The sequence below is a fragment of the Talpa europaea genome (assembly GCF_964194135.1).
Source record: "Talpa europaea genome assembly, chromosome: 3".
NCBI classification, from domain to species: Eukaryota; Metazoa; Chordata; class Mammalia; order Eulipotyphla; family Talpidae; genus Talpa; species Talpa europaea.
The window spans coordinates 147,192,365-147,205,739 of NC_140069.1; the positions used below are offsets into that span (position 1 = coordinate 147,192,365).

The window sequence follows — 13,375 nt, forward strand, 5'->3', positions numbered from 1 at the left end:
CAAAGAACCGGCTCTGGATTTAGTCCGGTTTTTCTGGGTTTTTTTAACCTCTTTAAATTTGTTTCCTGCTCTTTTACACTGTTCTCGTCAGGACGCATGTGTGTGTCTCACGGAAGTCTCAGAGTTGAGAGATTTAAGGCCCAAGCCTAAGACTCACTCTGAGACACCCCCTGCCCCATGCCCCAGGGCTGAGGCCAGTCAGGACCTGAAAACCAGACTCGCCTGACACCCGAAGGGGCCCCGGGCCAGCCAGGTTGCCTGCGTCTGCGGAAGAGCAGATCTTGCAGACTGTTCTGCAAAACTGTAGGGATCTGGGGAAGAAATGCTGCAAGAGCAAACATCCCTGCGTGCCCCAGGGAAGGGGGGGTCCCCTCAATGTGCCTCCTCACCTGTGCTTTCCTCCAGCTTCTGTTCTTTCCTAAGCAGAATTCCTTAACCCTGAATCTACCACAAGGAGCACAGACCTCAGTCTGGGGGGCTCCTAATCTCCTCCCACTGTGGGCTTCTCTCAGTCCTAACCCTCCTTTTCCTCCGCCCGTCATCCCTTCCAATGGACTTGAGCCCAAGGAGGTTGGGCTCGGCCCGGTCTTCTCCCTGCCCTGGCTTTTTCTTGGGCATCTATGCCAGTCTGTCATGCCGTCGGGTCCCGGGAAGCCCTGGGGTGCACCGGTGCACGTGTGCCTCTGGCTTCCCCCTCCAGAAAAGGCTGAAAGAGTTTTGAGAATTGAAGGTTTAACCGTCAGAAAACCGGGGAGGCTAAGGGCAGAAGCTATAACCTAGATTTGTAAGCGACTTGAATTGCTAAAATGCTTCCCGTGACTTTATTTTTATCCTGACCGAGGCCTGTGTGGCAGGCTGGGTGTACATTATTTAGCCCCACTTTAAAGAGGAGAAAAGTGGGACTTGGGAAACGCCTTCACCCCCTCCGCGAACCCCCGTGGATGGCGGCTGGCTCCACGCCTGCCTGTCAGCGGCCCGGGGAGCTTCTTGAGCACCTGGTCACTGGCCCCTTAAGGTCAGACAGGGCTGGTGGTGAGGGCTCAGGGCAGGGGCGTCAGGTCTGAAGTGCTGGCGGGGGAAACACCCCTTCAGGCTCCTGCTTTCTCCACTCTCCTCCCGTGAAACTTTGAATTTACACGCGAAAGAATTCCAGTTCTCTACCCTGAACTGTTTTCCTCTCTTCTTCTGTCACCCATTAAATACGTAGTGGAGGTCTGAAATAATTTTGCTACATGTAGGTAAAATTTCTACTAAATTTCTGCTACTGTTTTTCTTAATTTAGGGGGGAAAAAACCCTCATTGAGACTTCTAGAACCAATTAAATCTTTCACAGTCTGTTGACGTGAGTGTGAAGAACAGGGGTGACAGGGCCACCTGGGGAGGGCGGGGGTTGGTGTTTATCACATCCTCATAAGGACGTGGCCCCCAACTGCCAGCACCAAAGTGGGTCCCTGAGACCCAAGGCTCATTCAGGAAAAGAACAGCTCACAAGACCGTTCCTAGCGTGGGGAGGCAGACTGCGTTTTCTGCCGTCAGCCTTCTTGGAAGAAGAGACATTGTCTTGGGATTAGAGTGAAAATTTTCACTTGTGCTAATGCAGCTGAAAAGAGTATTTTAAAAGCCAGGGCCCAAGTGGGCACGGATAAGACTTAAAATATGTGCAGAATTAATTTTTAAAAGTGCTTTCGCTTCGCTCACAGAGCCCTCTAATTGACCGCACAGCGGGGCTGGGCTGTGCGCACCCCCAGTTTCAGGCCCCCCACCCCGCCCCTGCGCACTCGTGCATGCCAGGGCCGGCTTTACTGCTGATAGGGCCGAGGCCAGGTGGACATGGGCAGGGTGAGGCTGCGGGGACTTGGGGCTTGTTCTCTGCATCCAGGCGGTTCCTGCAGGTTCTGCTCGTCGCAGATGAAGTGTTCCGTGCCCTTTATTCCTCACTGCACTACCTGGAAAGGTGTACACACAGGGTGACAAAACCAAGCGTGTTAATACACCGGTTTCCAAGAGAGCCTTCCGCAGGGGAAGTATGGCCTTGGGACTTTCTGGAAATTTCCACAAAGGGGGCGCAACGGAGACCTTGACCCTCACCTGATTCCTCGGGTGGCTAGAAGAGGCTCACGTGGGGAGCTCAACTCTAGATGACGCTTCTGGTGCCGGCCTGTCGGGCACAGAGAAAATCATCATGCCTCTGGCATCCCCCCGGCTGGCAAGGGATCCAGACAGCGTCCCAGGGGTTAGGAAGGAAAATCAATTTAACAATTACATATGTGGGGAGTTTACAGAGTTGTAAATTCTAAAAGTGGGTGCTGGGGATATTAATCTTGTGTTTAGGACCTGGGCCGTGACCTCATCCTGACCCTGTGAGTAGCGAGGCGCTAGTTAGCCGCGTCCACTGAAGAGGCTACACCTGTGAGCCCCCGCCTGAGTCACGCGGGCCTTAGAGAGGGGCAGAGATGGCGTCTCCAGTCAGGAAAAGGGCCGAAGCTAGGACATGAGGATCCCTTTCAATTAGGGTGGGGACTTAGGCCAGAAGCTCCTCCTCGTTGCTCTTATCCCAGAATTGGGGGGGGAAGCGGGGCACCCCCAGCCCTGGTGGCGCAAGGGGTTAATTCTCCACATTATGCCGCTATCTGCAGCCGCTGCAGCACCAGTTCAATCCCCAGCCAGGGAGCAACCCACAGGGTTTAGCAGACCTCTCCTGCCTCCACGCTGCTCCCCTCAGCGTGTGTTTCAGTAGATTCGCCTGTTGTGCTCCCCACTCTGTCTCTGGTGAATCCTCTCACACACACCCCCACCTCTAGCCTACACCCCAGCTCTTGTATGCATAAATAAATCTTAAACCCTTTGCAGCCAGAGAGGGCAATCTGAGGGGACCAGTTCTAAGGATCTTGGGGTATCTGATTTGGGCACCTTCGAAAGTCGTCACCAGGCTCCAAAGCCGAACCTGCTGGCGTCCAGCGCCCTTGCTGACCCTCGCCTGCCCCATGGAGTGCGCTCCCACGGAAGCCTCAGGCCCGGGCCTGCTGACGGCCGCCGTCTTCTGAACGCGCCCAGTGCTTGACCACTGTCTGGAGCAAAGGTGGAGGACCACGGCCCGGAATGCCTTCAAAAGATGCGTTTGGGGCTTTTTTACTAGGATTGGCTGTTTTCCTCTTATTTTCTCACCCACTGTCTCCTTACATATAAGGCTGTTTCCACGATGCAGCACACCCAATTCTTGCGGACGCTGCCTGGCCAGTGAGGAGGCCACAGACATGATAACTGAGACCCGGTGACAAGGCTGCTCATGCGGCCAGGAAAGTGCCTACACCTGTCACCTGGGCTTCATCAAGGGCAGGCGTCGACCTGGGGCCCCGGGCCACTGGGTGCCATGTTCTGACTGGCCAGGCCAGGCCCAGGGCTGCCTGGCACCCGTAGCGCCACCCGGGCAAGAGCCAGCGGTGCTGACGCAGGATTCTGTCAAAGAACAGAAAAACCAACCACCCAAGATTTACAACAAATGTGTCTTCTGTCTCGTATCCCTGTGAATGCACCTGTCACGCCAGGAAGTGCCGTGCTGAGAGGCACCCTTTTGTCTGAGAGACTTGCTTCGGAGAACTAGCTTGTAATTTAACCAGGGAAGGTCTCTGAGGAGTTGCCTCCGAGAACCATTTATTGAGCTCCTTGACTTTTTTTTTCCTCAACTGCTCTTCATATTGATTAGTAATAAACGCTTCCATCTCCATTCAGAACACTTAAGACTCATGCTCAGGGTTGAAAGTGGTGTCCCTACTGTAGCTTCCTCTGCCCTGAGCAGAAACAGGGTGGGAGAAAAGAGAGCCACGGGACTTGGGCAGGTTAAGAGCACCCAGTGGTTCTGCCTCAAAAAGACGAGGTCCTCACTGCCCACCTAGCACCCCCTTCCATTAAAGCACATGCTCAACAGCTGGGGGGTGCCCAGGAGTCTCAGGAAAGCCCCGCTGCTCCAGGTGAGCCCTGGCCTGTTAGAAAGGCCACACCTAGTCCCACTCCAGACCAGCTAGCTCAGAATCTGCATCCTCATAAGGCCCAGGGTATTTGGAGGTTGGAAAGCACTGACCAAAAGCCCCCCCAAGAACCAACTCAGTTACTGTCCCCTCAAGACACAGCAGAATGAGGCCAAGGAGAAGGAAAAGCTGTGAGGCGCCATTGCCTGCCCCAGGGCTACCGGGAACAGGGCGGGGGCTGTTGGGTCCTGGGTCAGGAGGCTGTGGCCACACCTGGGTGCGTTCCAGAAATTTTTTTCAGGGGTTTATTGGTGCCTCCCAAATGGACCCTACTCCCCAGCATTGGGGGCTCTTTCATTCCTGCCTTCCTGATAAGGGCAGAATGAGCTTTTATCACCCCGTGACAGAGGGGGGGGGGGGAGGGGGGGAGTCACCCACCCCCACAGGGCATCTGACAGTCATGAGTGAAGGAAAAGGCCACTTCGGGGTCCCCCAGCCCCTCCTGGGGCTCCCTGGACTTGCGAGGTTCAAGAACTGCAGTGAGAGGCACAGAAAGTCCTAACAGTCAGACAGCACCCTTGGGGCCTGCACCCGCCAGCTACCTGGCCTCACAGCTGCCTGCCTTGTAGCTGCTCAGTTGGAGAGGCAGGCAGAGGCCCACGAGCCTGTAAACACCAGCGTGACGCCGTCACCCGCAAGGATGGTGACGTTCTCCAAGGACGGTCAACTCACAAGCAGGCATCACTGAGAATCCCCCACTGGCCATGGCGCCGGCCTGGGCCTCTGACATGGACACAGACACCCTCGTCCCGGGGTTTCTTTTCTGGAATGCAAAGTCTGGGCTTCTATCAATAACAAGCTCTTTCCAGTACAGACACCTTATTCATAATTCATCACAAAGAAGAATGTCCCTCCAGTCGCGTCTGGGCGGGTCAGTCTTTTTTTGGAAAGGCAACTGAGGCCATTCAGAAGCTGGTGAAAAAATAGGAAGGAGGGACTGTCATAAAATCAATGGCTCATTCAGTCTTTTCCTATAAACGTGGGCGTGGTGTAAACGAGACAGCTGATGGTTTCTTTTACTCGGTGCCGTTTCACCTAGTCAACCCCTTTGGTCACTGGCTCTGGGACACTCGGGCAAACAGCTGGCCCTCGGCCTGTCCTTGAAGAAGCTGGAAACACTTTCAGAGTCAGAAGACAAAAATACATAATCTCGTCCCATTTGAAATTGGAAACTGGCTGGCTCTTTCTTGAGCAGCCGAGGGGCAGGGCCTAGGTGTAAACGCCAGCCTGAAGTTCAGCGCCAGACATGGGGATGACACCCTGCTGGCCGGGACACGCTCCCTGACGGTGCGATCGGCCACAGCAGCTCCTCAGACGAAGCAGAGAACCCTTCCTCTGCAGCAGCAGCATCTGTTTTCAGATCTGCTTCTAAACTACCAGTCAGGAGTGACAGGCCAAAACACGACTGGAGAAAAAGAATGCCGGACATAGAGCTCCGATTAGAAAAGAATAAAGTGAAATGCAATGAAGCAGCATGGAGAGAACAAAGGCATGTCTATGTCTACATCATCTGACCCAGGCCCCCTGCAAAAGCCGTGTTGCGGTTTAAATTAAATTCTAATTAATAGCAGTTGGGTTGAATTGACTCAAATTATCACTTTACATGCTGAAGCACCAATGGTTTCCATGGCAATATTTTCCCTGGGAGATGTCAGAGACTAATTTTTTCGTCCCTGATATGTGACAACCTGAAGCTTTTAGTGCCTTTCATTGTGGGGCGGGCACGCTCGCTGTTAGATCATCTCAGTTTATTTCTGGGTGCACTTAAATGTGTGTGTTTTAGTGCAATTGGTGTCTGAGCCTGAAGTCTACCATTTTACATCTTTTGAGATCAGCACCCGGAGCACTTCATTTACCTTCTCGAGGAAAAGAAAGGGCTTTCCTGCTCCATCTCCTCCCGACCTGCTCTCTGGGACAGGAAGGAATTGGAGGTTAAAGAATTCACAAATTCTTACATATGCTGTTCTTACCACCGACTTCTAAATCACTCTTGCACCTGAGCACCTGCTTTAAAATTCCCCTTAATCGTTCATTCTGTAAACAGATTTTGTCCGTGCAGTTAGCACAATTCCTGACCTCGCCGGTGTTTCTATAAGGAGGTGACGTTTCTCTCTGCACCGTCCCCTGTTGGAACAAGGGCATGTGCTTTCTGTACTTCCACAGCTGGTTCCTAGGTCTTACTCTACCACATTGCTCAGTAGATGCTGTGGATTTACCCTTGTCAGACAAAGCGTCTTACTCAGCTTCTGAAGTCAGGCCGAGAGAGCTAGAGGCCTTTCAACCTCACTGGCCTTCCTCGGCAGCCCAGCAGCCACCAGCAATGGGGAGAATAGTTGGGCTAAATCGCTTGGTTGCCTTAGGACCATGAAATACGCTGATAATTTGACAGCCAGTGCAGACAGTCCTGTTCTTACAGTGGATTCTGGGTTCAGATTCTAAAGGGTACCTTGAAATGACCCTTCACATTTGGACCTACTCAGTGTTTGCCAGCAGGTAGTTTCTTCATACTTTAGCTCCACTCAACCTGCTCAACCCTCCAGCAGATGGGTGCAGGGGGCCTCATAGAAGGGAGCGTGTGTGATGGGGAGCTTGCCGTTCAATGCGGTCTCTTGGGCCTCTGCATTTCCAAGAGGATGTTGGTATTGGGGCAAGGTCAGTTGCAATGAAATCATTTGAAATATATCTGTCAAAATGGTTATCATTCTGCTGGCTGGAATAAAATGGATTCTCCTCAAGGGAGTAAGCGCCTTAGGGCAAGAAGGCTTAAGTTATCAACAAATCCCTGAAAGTAGGGAGAGCAGCAGGAAACGAGGTGGGGAAGGCTGTGGCTCTTCGGGAAAACAAGAGCAAAACGCATCCATCCGAGGTGGGAAAGAAAGGTTGAGGAGTCACGCGACGAAATGCCCAGGGTAAATGGTACACTTGACTCAGCCTCCCTGTCTCTCCACAGCCAGTGCCGACTTCCCGTATAACCCCGGACAAGGTCAAGCCATCAGAAATGGAGTGAACAGGAACTCGGCTATCATTGGAGGTGGGTGCTCTCCTGAGGCTGCTCACCTGTGGGCCTCAATAATTTTCAATAAAGTCGTCGTCTAGGGAAAAAATTCCTTTCGGAAGCAAGTCTGATCTTGACACTACTCATGTCAATTTTGGCTTTATTTTGCCTCTTAAATATGATGAGATGGTAAAGTAGGGATGTGGAGGAACTGCTGACGGGCATAAAAGAAAGGTAGAGGGGAGGTAGCCAGAGTGGGAGTCCCCTATGCCAAGTCATTTCTTCCTCCTGCCTCTGTTGGTCCGTTTTGTCCTCACAGCTCACATGGGCCAGGATACCTTAGCACCAAATGAGGAGGGATAGATCAGATGTGGGTTTCTTCATAAAAATGATCAGGAATAGGCCAAAGTTTCTCAGATCTTCTGGTTGTCTCCTCGCCACAGACAGCTGGAAAATGACCATCCTGCTTGGCTCAGTCATGCTAACCCTGGGGCCCACTAGACCTCTTCTCTCCATGTTTCTTCTGTCTTCTAAAGATGTTTTGTGCTCGCTGAGTCTAGCTCATGTTGTAAAGATAACAAGGATTTTAAAGGGAGCCGATCAACTTGGCTTAGCCGGTAGGTTTCTTTTCCATGCGAGGAAAGTAGAGACCTGGGAAGCTAGATGTAGATAGATGACTAAAATTAGAATGATTCAAAGTGGTGCTTAAATTGTGTTTTCCAGCATTCTGACTTGATCCTTGTTCTCGTGTGTGTGTTTATTACTGAGGCAGTTGTTTAGGGGTAATAGGCAGTTGTTTAGGGGTAATAGGTCAGTGACTTCTGACTAATGCATCTGCCCCTAATCACCCATATGTCTGTCAAGATGTAGAGCGTTTCCATCCACAGAAAGCTCTGGGGCCCTTGGTGGTCCACCCTGCCCCTGCCCCACTGCCAACCAGGGCAACCGCTGATCTTCTTTCACTCACATAGAGTACTTTCCCCTCCTTCAGAGTGTCAAATGAATGGAATCATAATATGTGACCTGCTGTACTCTGCCTCTCTCATGTGGTTGAGATGATCATATGGTTTTTCTCCTTTATTTTCTTAACATGCTAAATTAGTATGGCATTCCTGGTCATACTTCATAATCTTTTTTTTTACATATTGCTGGCTTTGATTTGCTATAATTTCATTGATGAAAAATGTCCTATCATTTCCTTATAATATCTGGTGTTAGTATCAGGATAATGCTGGCTCATAAATGAGTAGTGTTTCTCCTAGAGTTCAAGATGTGTAGGATTGGTATTAGGTCAAGTGTGTTAAGAGTGTTGTTCAGGTCTCTATCCTTGCTGATTTTCTATTTAACTGCTCTATCAATTATTGAGAGAATAGTGTTGAAATATATTAATACAAGCATGATTATATACAAGTATAATTCTGAATGGGTCTAATTCTTTCTATCCATTTTTGCTTCATTTATTTTGAAGCTATTAGGTATATATGTGATTTGCTTTCTAGAATCATTATTTATACATGTTCAGAAGCATTCTAATCTTCTGTCTAGAAATTGCCTTGATTCAGAAAACTAGGAAAAAGTGAAGGGTCTAAGTGTGTGTTTTTTTTTTTAATCTCTTTTCTCAGATGTCACGGTTCTTTGCTTGTTGTCCACAGTTTAAAAACAATTATTTCATTATCTTACCCAGTATTTTTACTTTGAGCTGAGCTACAAGTTACTCCTATTGTTCCTGTGAGCCCTTAAAGGCCAGAAAAAGGAAATCTTTATTTAGAGTTTTGTGTTTTATAAGGGAGGGAGCAGTGTTTGAGGGAACCTAAGTGGGGAAAAGTGTTGGGGGGTACATAAGACGTGTTTAATCTCTAGTTCTCCCGTCCCCCCAGGGGTCATCGCCGTGGTGATCTTCACCATCCTCTGCACCTTGGTCTTCCTCATCCGGTACATGTTCCGTCACAAGGGCACCTACCACACCAACGAAGCTAAGGGGGCGGAATCGGCAGAGAGCGCAGACGCCGCCATCATGAACAACGACCCCAACTTCACAGAGACCATTGATGAAAGCAAAAAGGAGTGGCTCATTTGAGGGGTGGCTCTTTGGCTAGGGGACAGGGAGGGGGGAACTCTGGGGTGGAGGGATAGGGACAAAAGCACCCTGCTTCATACTCCTGAGCACATCCTTAAACTATCAGCACAAGTTGGGGGAGGCAAACAACAGAAAATTCTTGAGACTGATCACCACAAAAAATACTTTTTAATATTTCTTTATAGCTGAGTTTCCCCTTCTGTATCAAAACAAAATAATACAAAAAATGCTTTTAGAGTTTAAGCAATGGTTGAAATTTGTAGGTACTATCTGTCTTATTTTGTGTGTTTAGAGGTATTCTAAAGACCCATGGTAACAGGGCAAGTTTTCTACATTTTTAAGAGCCCTTAGAATGTGGATATTTTTTTCTTGAGAAAAGCTGATGCACATACATATGACCTCCAGCATTCTCTTCTTTTTGCTTATAGTCAACTTTTAATGGGCTACTGTAGTAACTAGTTCGTGTTCATATAATTCCTCTTCTGTCCTGTCAATGATAAAGAAAGGGACAAAGAGAATTTACTATCTGCCAGTTTTCAGAGACCTCAGTCTAAGCCAATGGTCCGAGGTTCTACCTGACGCAGTGGAAGGAGGAGAAATGTGTGGCATCCTTTATGAAACAACATAGTCTACACAACAGAGGGCATCACAACAGAGGGGAATTAGCTTCCTGTTGGGAATGGCTTTATTTCTCATCTAATTCTGCAAGGTAATAGCGTCCCATGTATGTCGTCTTAGACCTGATCAGTATCACTATCAGCTACAACACCACAGTGACCAGCTATTACAAAAGATTTTAGCCTACAACTATTGGATCACATTATGTGTGTGAGCACCCCAGTGGGAAATGAGAGCTACTATTTGTTTCTTTCATAGTGTAGTGAGAGTGTGGACGCTTCCCAGTGAGTATGTGAATTAGGTTGCTCTTCTCATTTTGCTTTAAAACCCTTTTTAAGCCCCTGTGATACAATCCTAGCAGAGTGTCCACTGAATGGACATGCCATAATAAAGCCAAGTTATGACCACTATTATTATCATCGTTATTACTCTGAAATCAAATGGAAAACACTGCCAAATTTTAAGTCCTCCATGTAGTGTTCCATCCCAAATAGACAGGCTGCCATGATTCAGGGATCTTCTGTGGCAGCACATTGGAACCTCAGTTTCACCACACAGCTGGAAATTGTTGCTTCTCAGACAACAAACATGTCTAGTCAATCACACCTTGACCAGCTATTCCAACAAGTAACTCCCTGATTTTATCTGATGAAATAGGCTTTGAGTAAACAAGTGGGACAAAGCTTCTATAGGACGATCCAAAATAATCAGTTCATTTACTTCTAAAAAGATTACAAACTTTATTTCTTGCATAACTACCATTTAGGATCATTAGGGTTCAGGCTCTTATACTTAATAAACACTTTTAGGAAAAAACTAAACTTCCACATTTGGGGGCATTCAGCATGACTACTTTTTTCCTTCTCCTGGAAGGGGGTAAGATGAGGTTTAAAATGTATTGGTGCCAGTTTTCTGATGGCCTGCCTCAATAAAATGGAAATTCTGGCTCATTTGTTAGGGTTATTGATACACTGTCAGGATACTCTGTGTAGCTAACTTACTGGAGGATCTCAACTCCTTGAATAATGGAAAGTGTTATCCAGAGCTGCCACGGTACATTTCACCAGTACATACACATTCCAGAGGGAGTATTGACCAACAGTTTACTCCTTACACAAGTCAAGGCAACAGAACTAGAGGAAGTCCTTTTGCTCTTGGTTGCTGACCTCAGACATTATTAGAATTTGTCTTGATCATTTTTAAAAGGTCTTGATCATTCTCCATAAGGCACATTTAAAATGCAAAGTATTAAAGAGTACTAAGTGTCAGCACAATGTAAGATTTGCAAATGACATGCTGAAGACAAAGGGTGTTTAGTTAATCAAGATGACTGCCATTAAGGGTCTTTTATGTATTGTAAAATTGAAAAAGTTGATTTTAAACACTGTCTTAGAGATGTTTCCTGTTCTTTTAGACCTCCTTTGTGTTATATTACTTTTGCACTTCACGCACAATGCCAGATGGAAATTTATTTCTTGCATTTCCCATGATAGTTCGATTCTTTATGCACAGTCTCAGCACTTTCTTTCCAAAACGAGTAGGGGATTAAAAGAATCAAAAACCTCTCCTGATACTTCAATGTTCTCACTGTTTCTCTGCCCTCACTACTTTCCTCTTTTCTACCACCAGAGGCAAAAAATAAAACTAAACATTTCTCTTGCCGAATTTTGGAAGCTTGGGCACAGGAATTGACTGCAGGGATGAGGAGTGGCTCCACCCTTAAGGGGGTTACAAGCCAGCCAGGGGCCAGCACACAAAAGACAGAGAAGGTGTTAGTTGGCAAGGTGGGGTGGAGGGCTGGAAACCTGGGATTGTGATCTTGCACCAAAATTTCTAAGTGTAATTGTGCAGTCCTTATCCAGTGCACTCTGTGGTAAATAATTTGCTTGGGTGAAGAAAGAGAAGCAAGCTCTTTCATCCAGCTCCCCTCTCCCTGCAAGCTCAGAACAACACACCTGCCCCCCCAACCTCTGCATTCAGACCCAAGCTGGCTCCCAGTCTCGCTCTGTCAGTCATTGACCAAAAAACCTCCGCCTCTGTATCCCGATACACCATCGGTGGAGCACAGATCAGCTGGTGGCAGCCTCTGGGAGTAACAAGAAAATGAAAACAAACCAAACTTTTCTTAGATAAGAGGACGTTTTAAGCTTCCAGAAAACTTGTGGCCGGTGGAGGGTGGTTTGGGCAGGAGGCCTGCTCTGTAAATAACAAGCACCTGTGTTTCGAGAAGCTGGAAGGGGCTTAGACTGCAGCGAGCACAGTACCACACAGGCACCGGAAACCACTCCCTGGGTCAAGGAAACCTGCACAGGAGGTAAAAAGCTGTATGAAGGTATATTCCCTGGCTTAATATAGGAAAACATTTCCCGGTGACTTTTAACCAGCTACTCAGAGACAGAGACTGGTGACATGGAGGCTTTTCTTGAACTCATGTGAGAGTTGGGGTGCAGGTGTTAGACCAATGTCCTGTGGCCCCGGGTTTGATATTCAAGCATCCTTGACTCCCAGGAGCAGAAATTCCGAGGCACAGGAAAAAGGACTTGGCTCTATCCAAAGAATAGATGTTAACATGAGGGGTGAGCAGCCGTGGAACAGCCTCGGATGCCACAGCAAGAGCTGGGCCCGGCGGCCAGGCCCTGAAAGCTCTTCAGGAAAAAGCTAACGGCCCCCAGGTGTGAACGTGAGCAGTGTAGCGTCGGGAAGAAACGTCCTTCTGTCTCTGAGTCTGGACAGTCCTTCCAAGTGCTCGTTTCTCCCTCGCCATTTTCTTAAGGTGCAAACGTTCTGGTCATCCCTTTACATCTCGCGCCTCCAAACGATAAACACCTGATGAGCACGTCAGAGCTTCTTCCCTTTCGCCCTCCCCGTCAAGCAGTTCTCAAAAGGCAGTTACCCAAGGGAGTTCCAGGGAGCAGCCGCAAACAGGACTGGGATGGAGTCCCCCCGAGACCCTGACGCTAAAATAGGTGACAAACCACGGCCAACCCCTGGCTGATTTGAGCTAAAAACTGGGGGGCCCGTTTGTTAAATGTTTGGAGGACATAGACCCCGAGGGTCAGCTGAACTCTGACCTTTGTCATTCCTGAACCCGTCCTTCCTCACCCCGTTTTTAAGACAGATGTTTCACTCCTCCATGAGACAATTGTGAGGCGCCCTGGGTTCTCAGTGGCAGGATGCTTTGAAACGAAAGGCCAAAGTCGGGGAGGCCCGTGGACACGCACCCGTGTGCGGGAACGTAGGGTCTTGTGGGTCATTGCTCCACAGCTGCTCAGTTGTTAGACGGCCGGGGAGCAAATCCGTCAACATGGTGAGATGCAAAGACGTCAGACCTCACACTCCTGAAGCCCTCGGTCCCCACTGGGGGTGGCGTGTGGCTGGGTGGGCTTCTTAGCAAAGACCACATAGAAACTGGAGCTCGGCTCGTAGCTGGGGCCCTGGGCCTGTGCGTTCCCTGCATAAGGCTGGATCCTTCCCTCTTCTTCCCTGCAGTACCTCTTGGGCACCAGTAGTGTGTAAAACGCGTCATGACGCAGGGAAGCCGTGTGGAAAGGTGGGTCTCTCCAGCTGAGCAGAGACTGGTAGGAGGTCAGCACAGCAGGTGGACACACAGGGGTTAATAGCCAACGTGCATTTACAAGTTTCTTTTCCAGATGAAAATGT

General features: G+C 48.9%; 1 protein-coding gene across 1 annotated transcript in view; it reads left to right on the top strand.

The window, feature by feature from the left end:
* Positions 1-9,097, top strand: part of CNTNAP2 (contactin associated protein 2) — a gene marked incomplete at both ends in the record, with an annotated part of 1,573,870 nt that extends 1,564,773 nt beyond the window's left edge. The window contains 2 exons of the mRNA XM_084230860.1: positions 6,976-7,056; positions 8,898-9,097. Of these exons, the coding sequence (XP_084086986.1) occupies positions 6,976-7,056; positions 8,898-9,097 (281 nt within the window). The remainder of the gene's footprint in view (positions 1-6,975; positions 7,057-8,897) is intronic.
* Between the last annotated feature and the right edge of the window lie 4,278 nt (positions 9,098-13,375).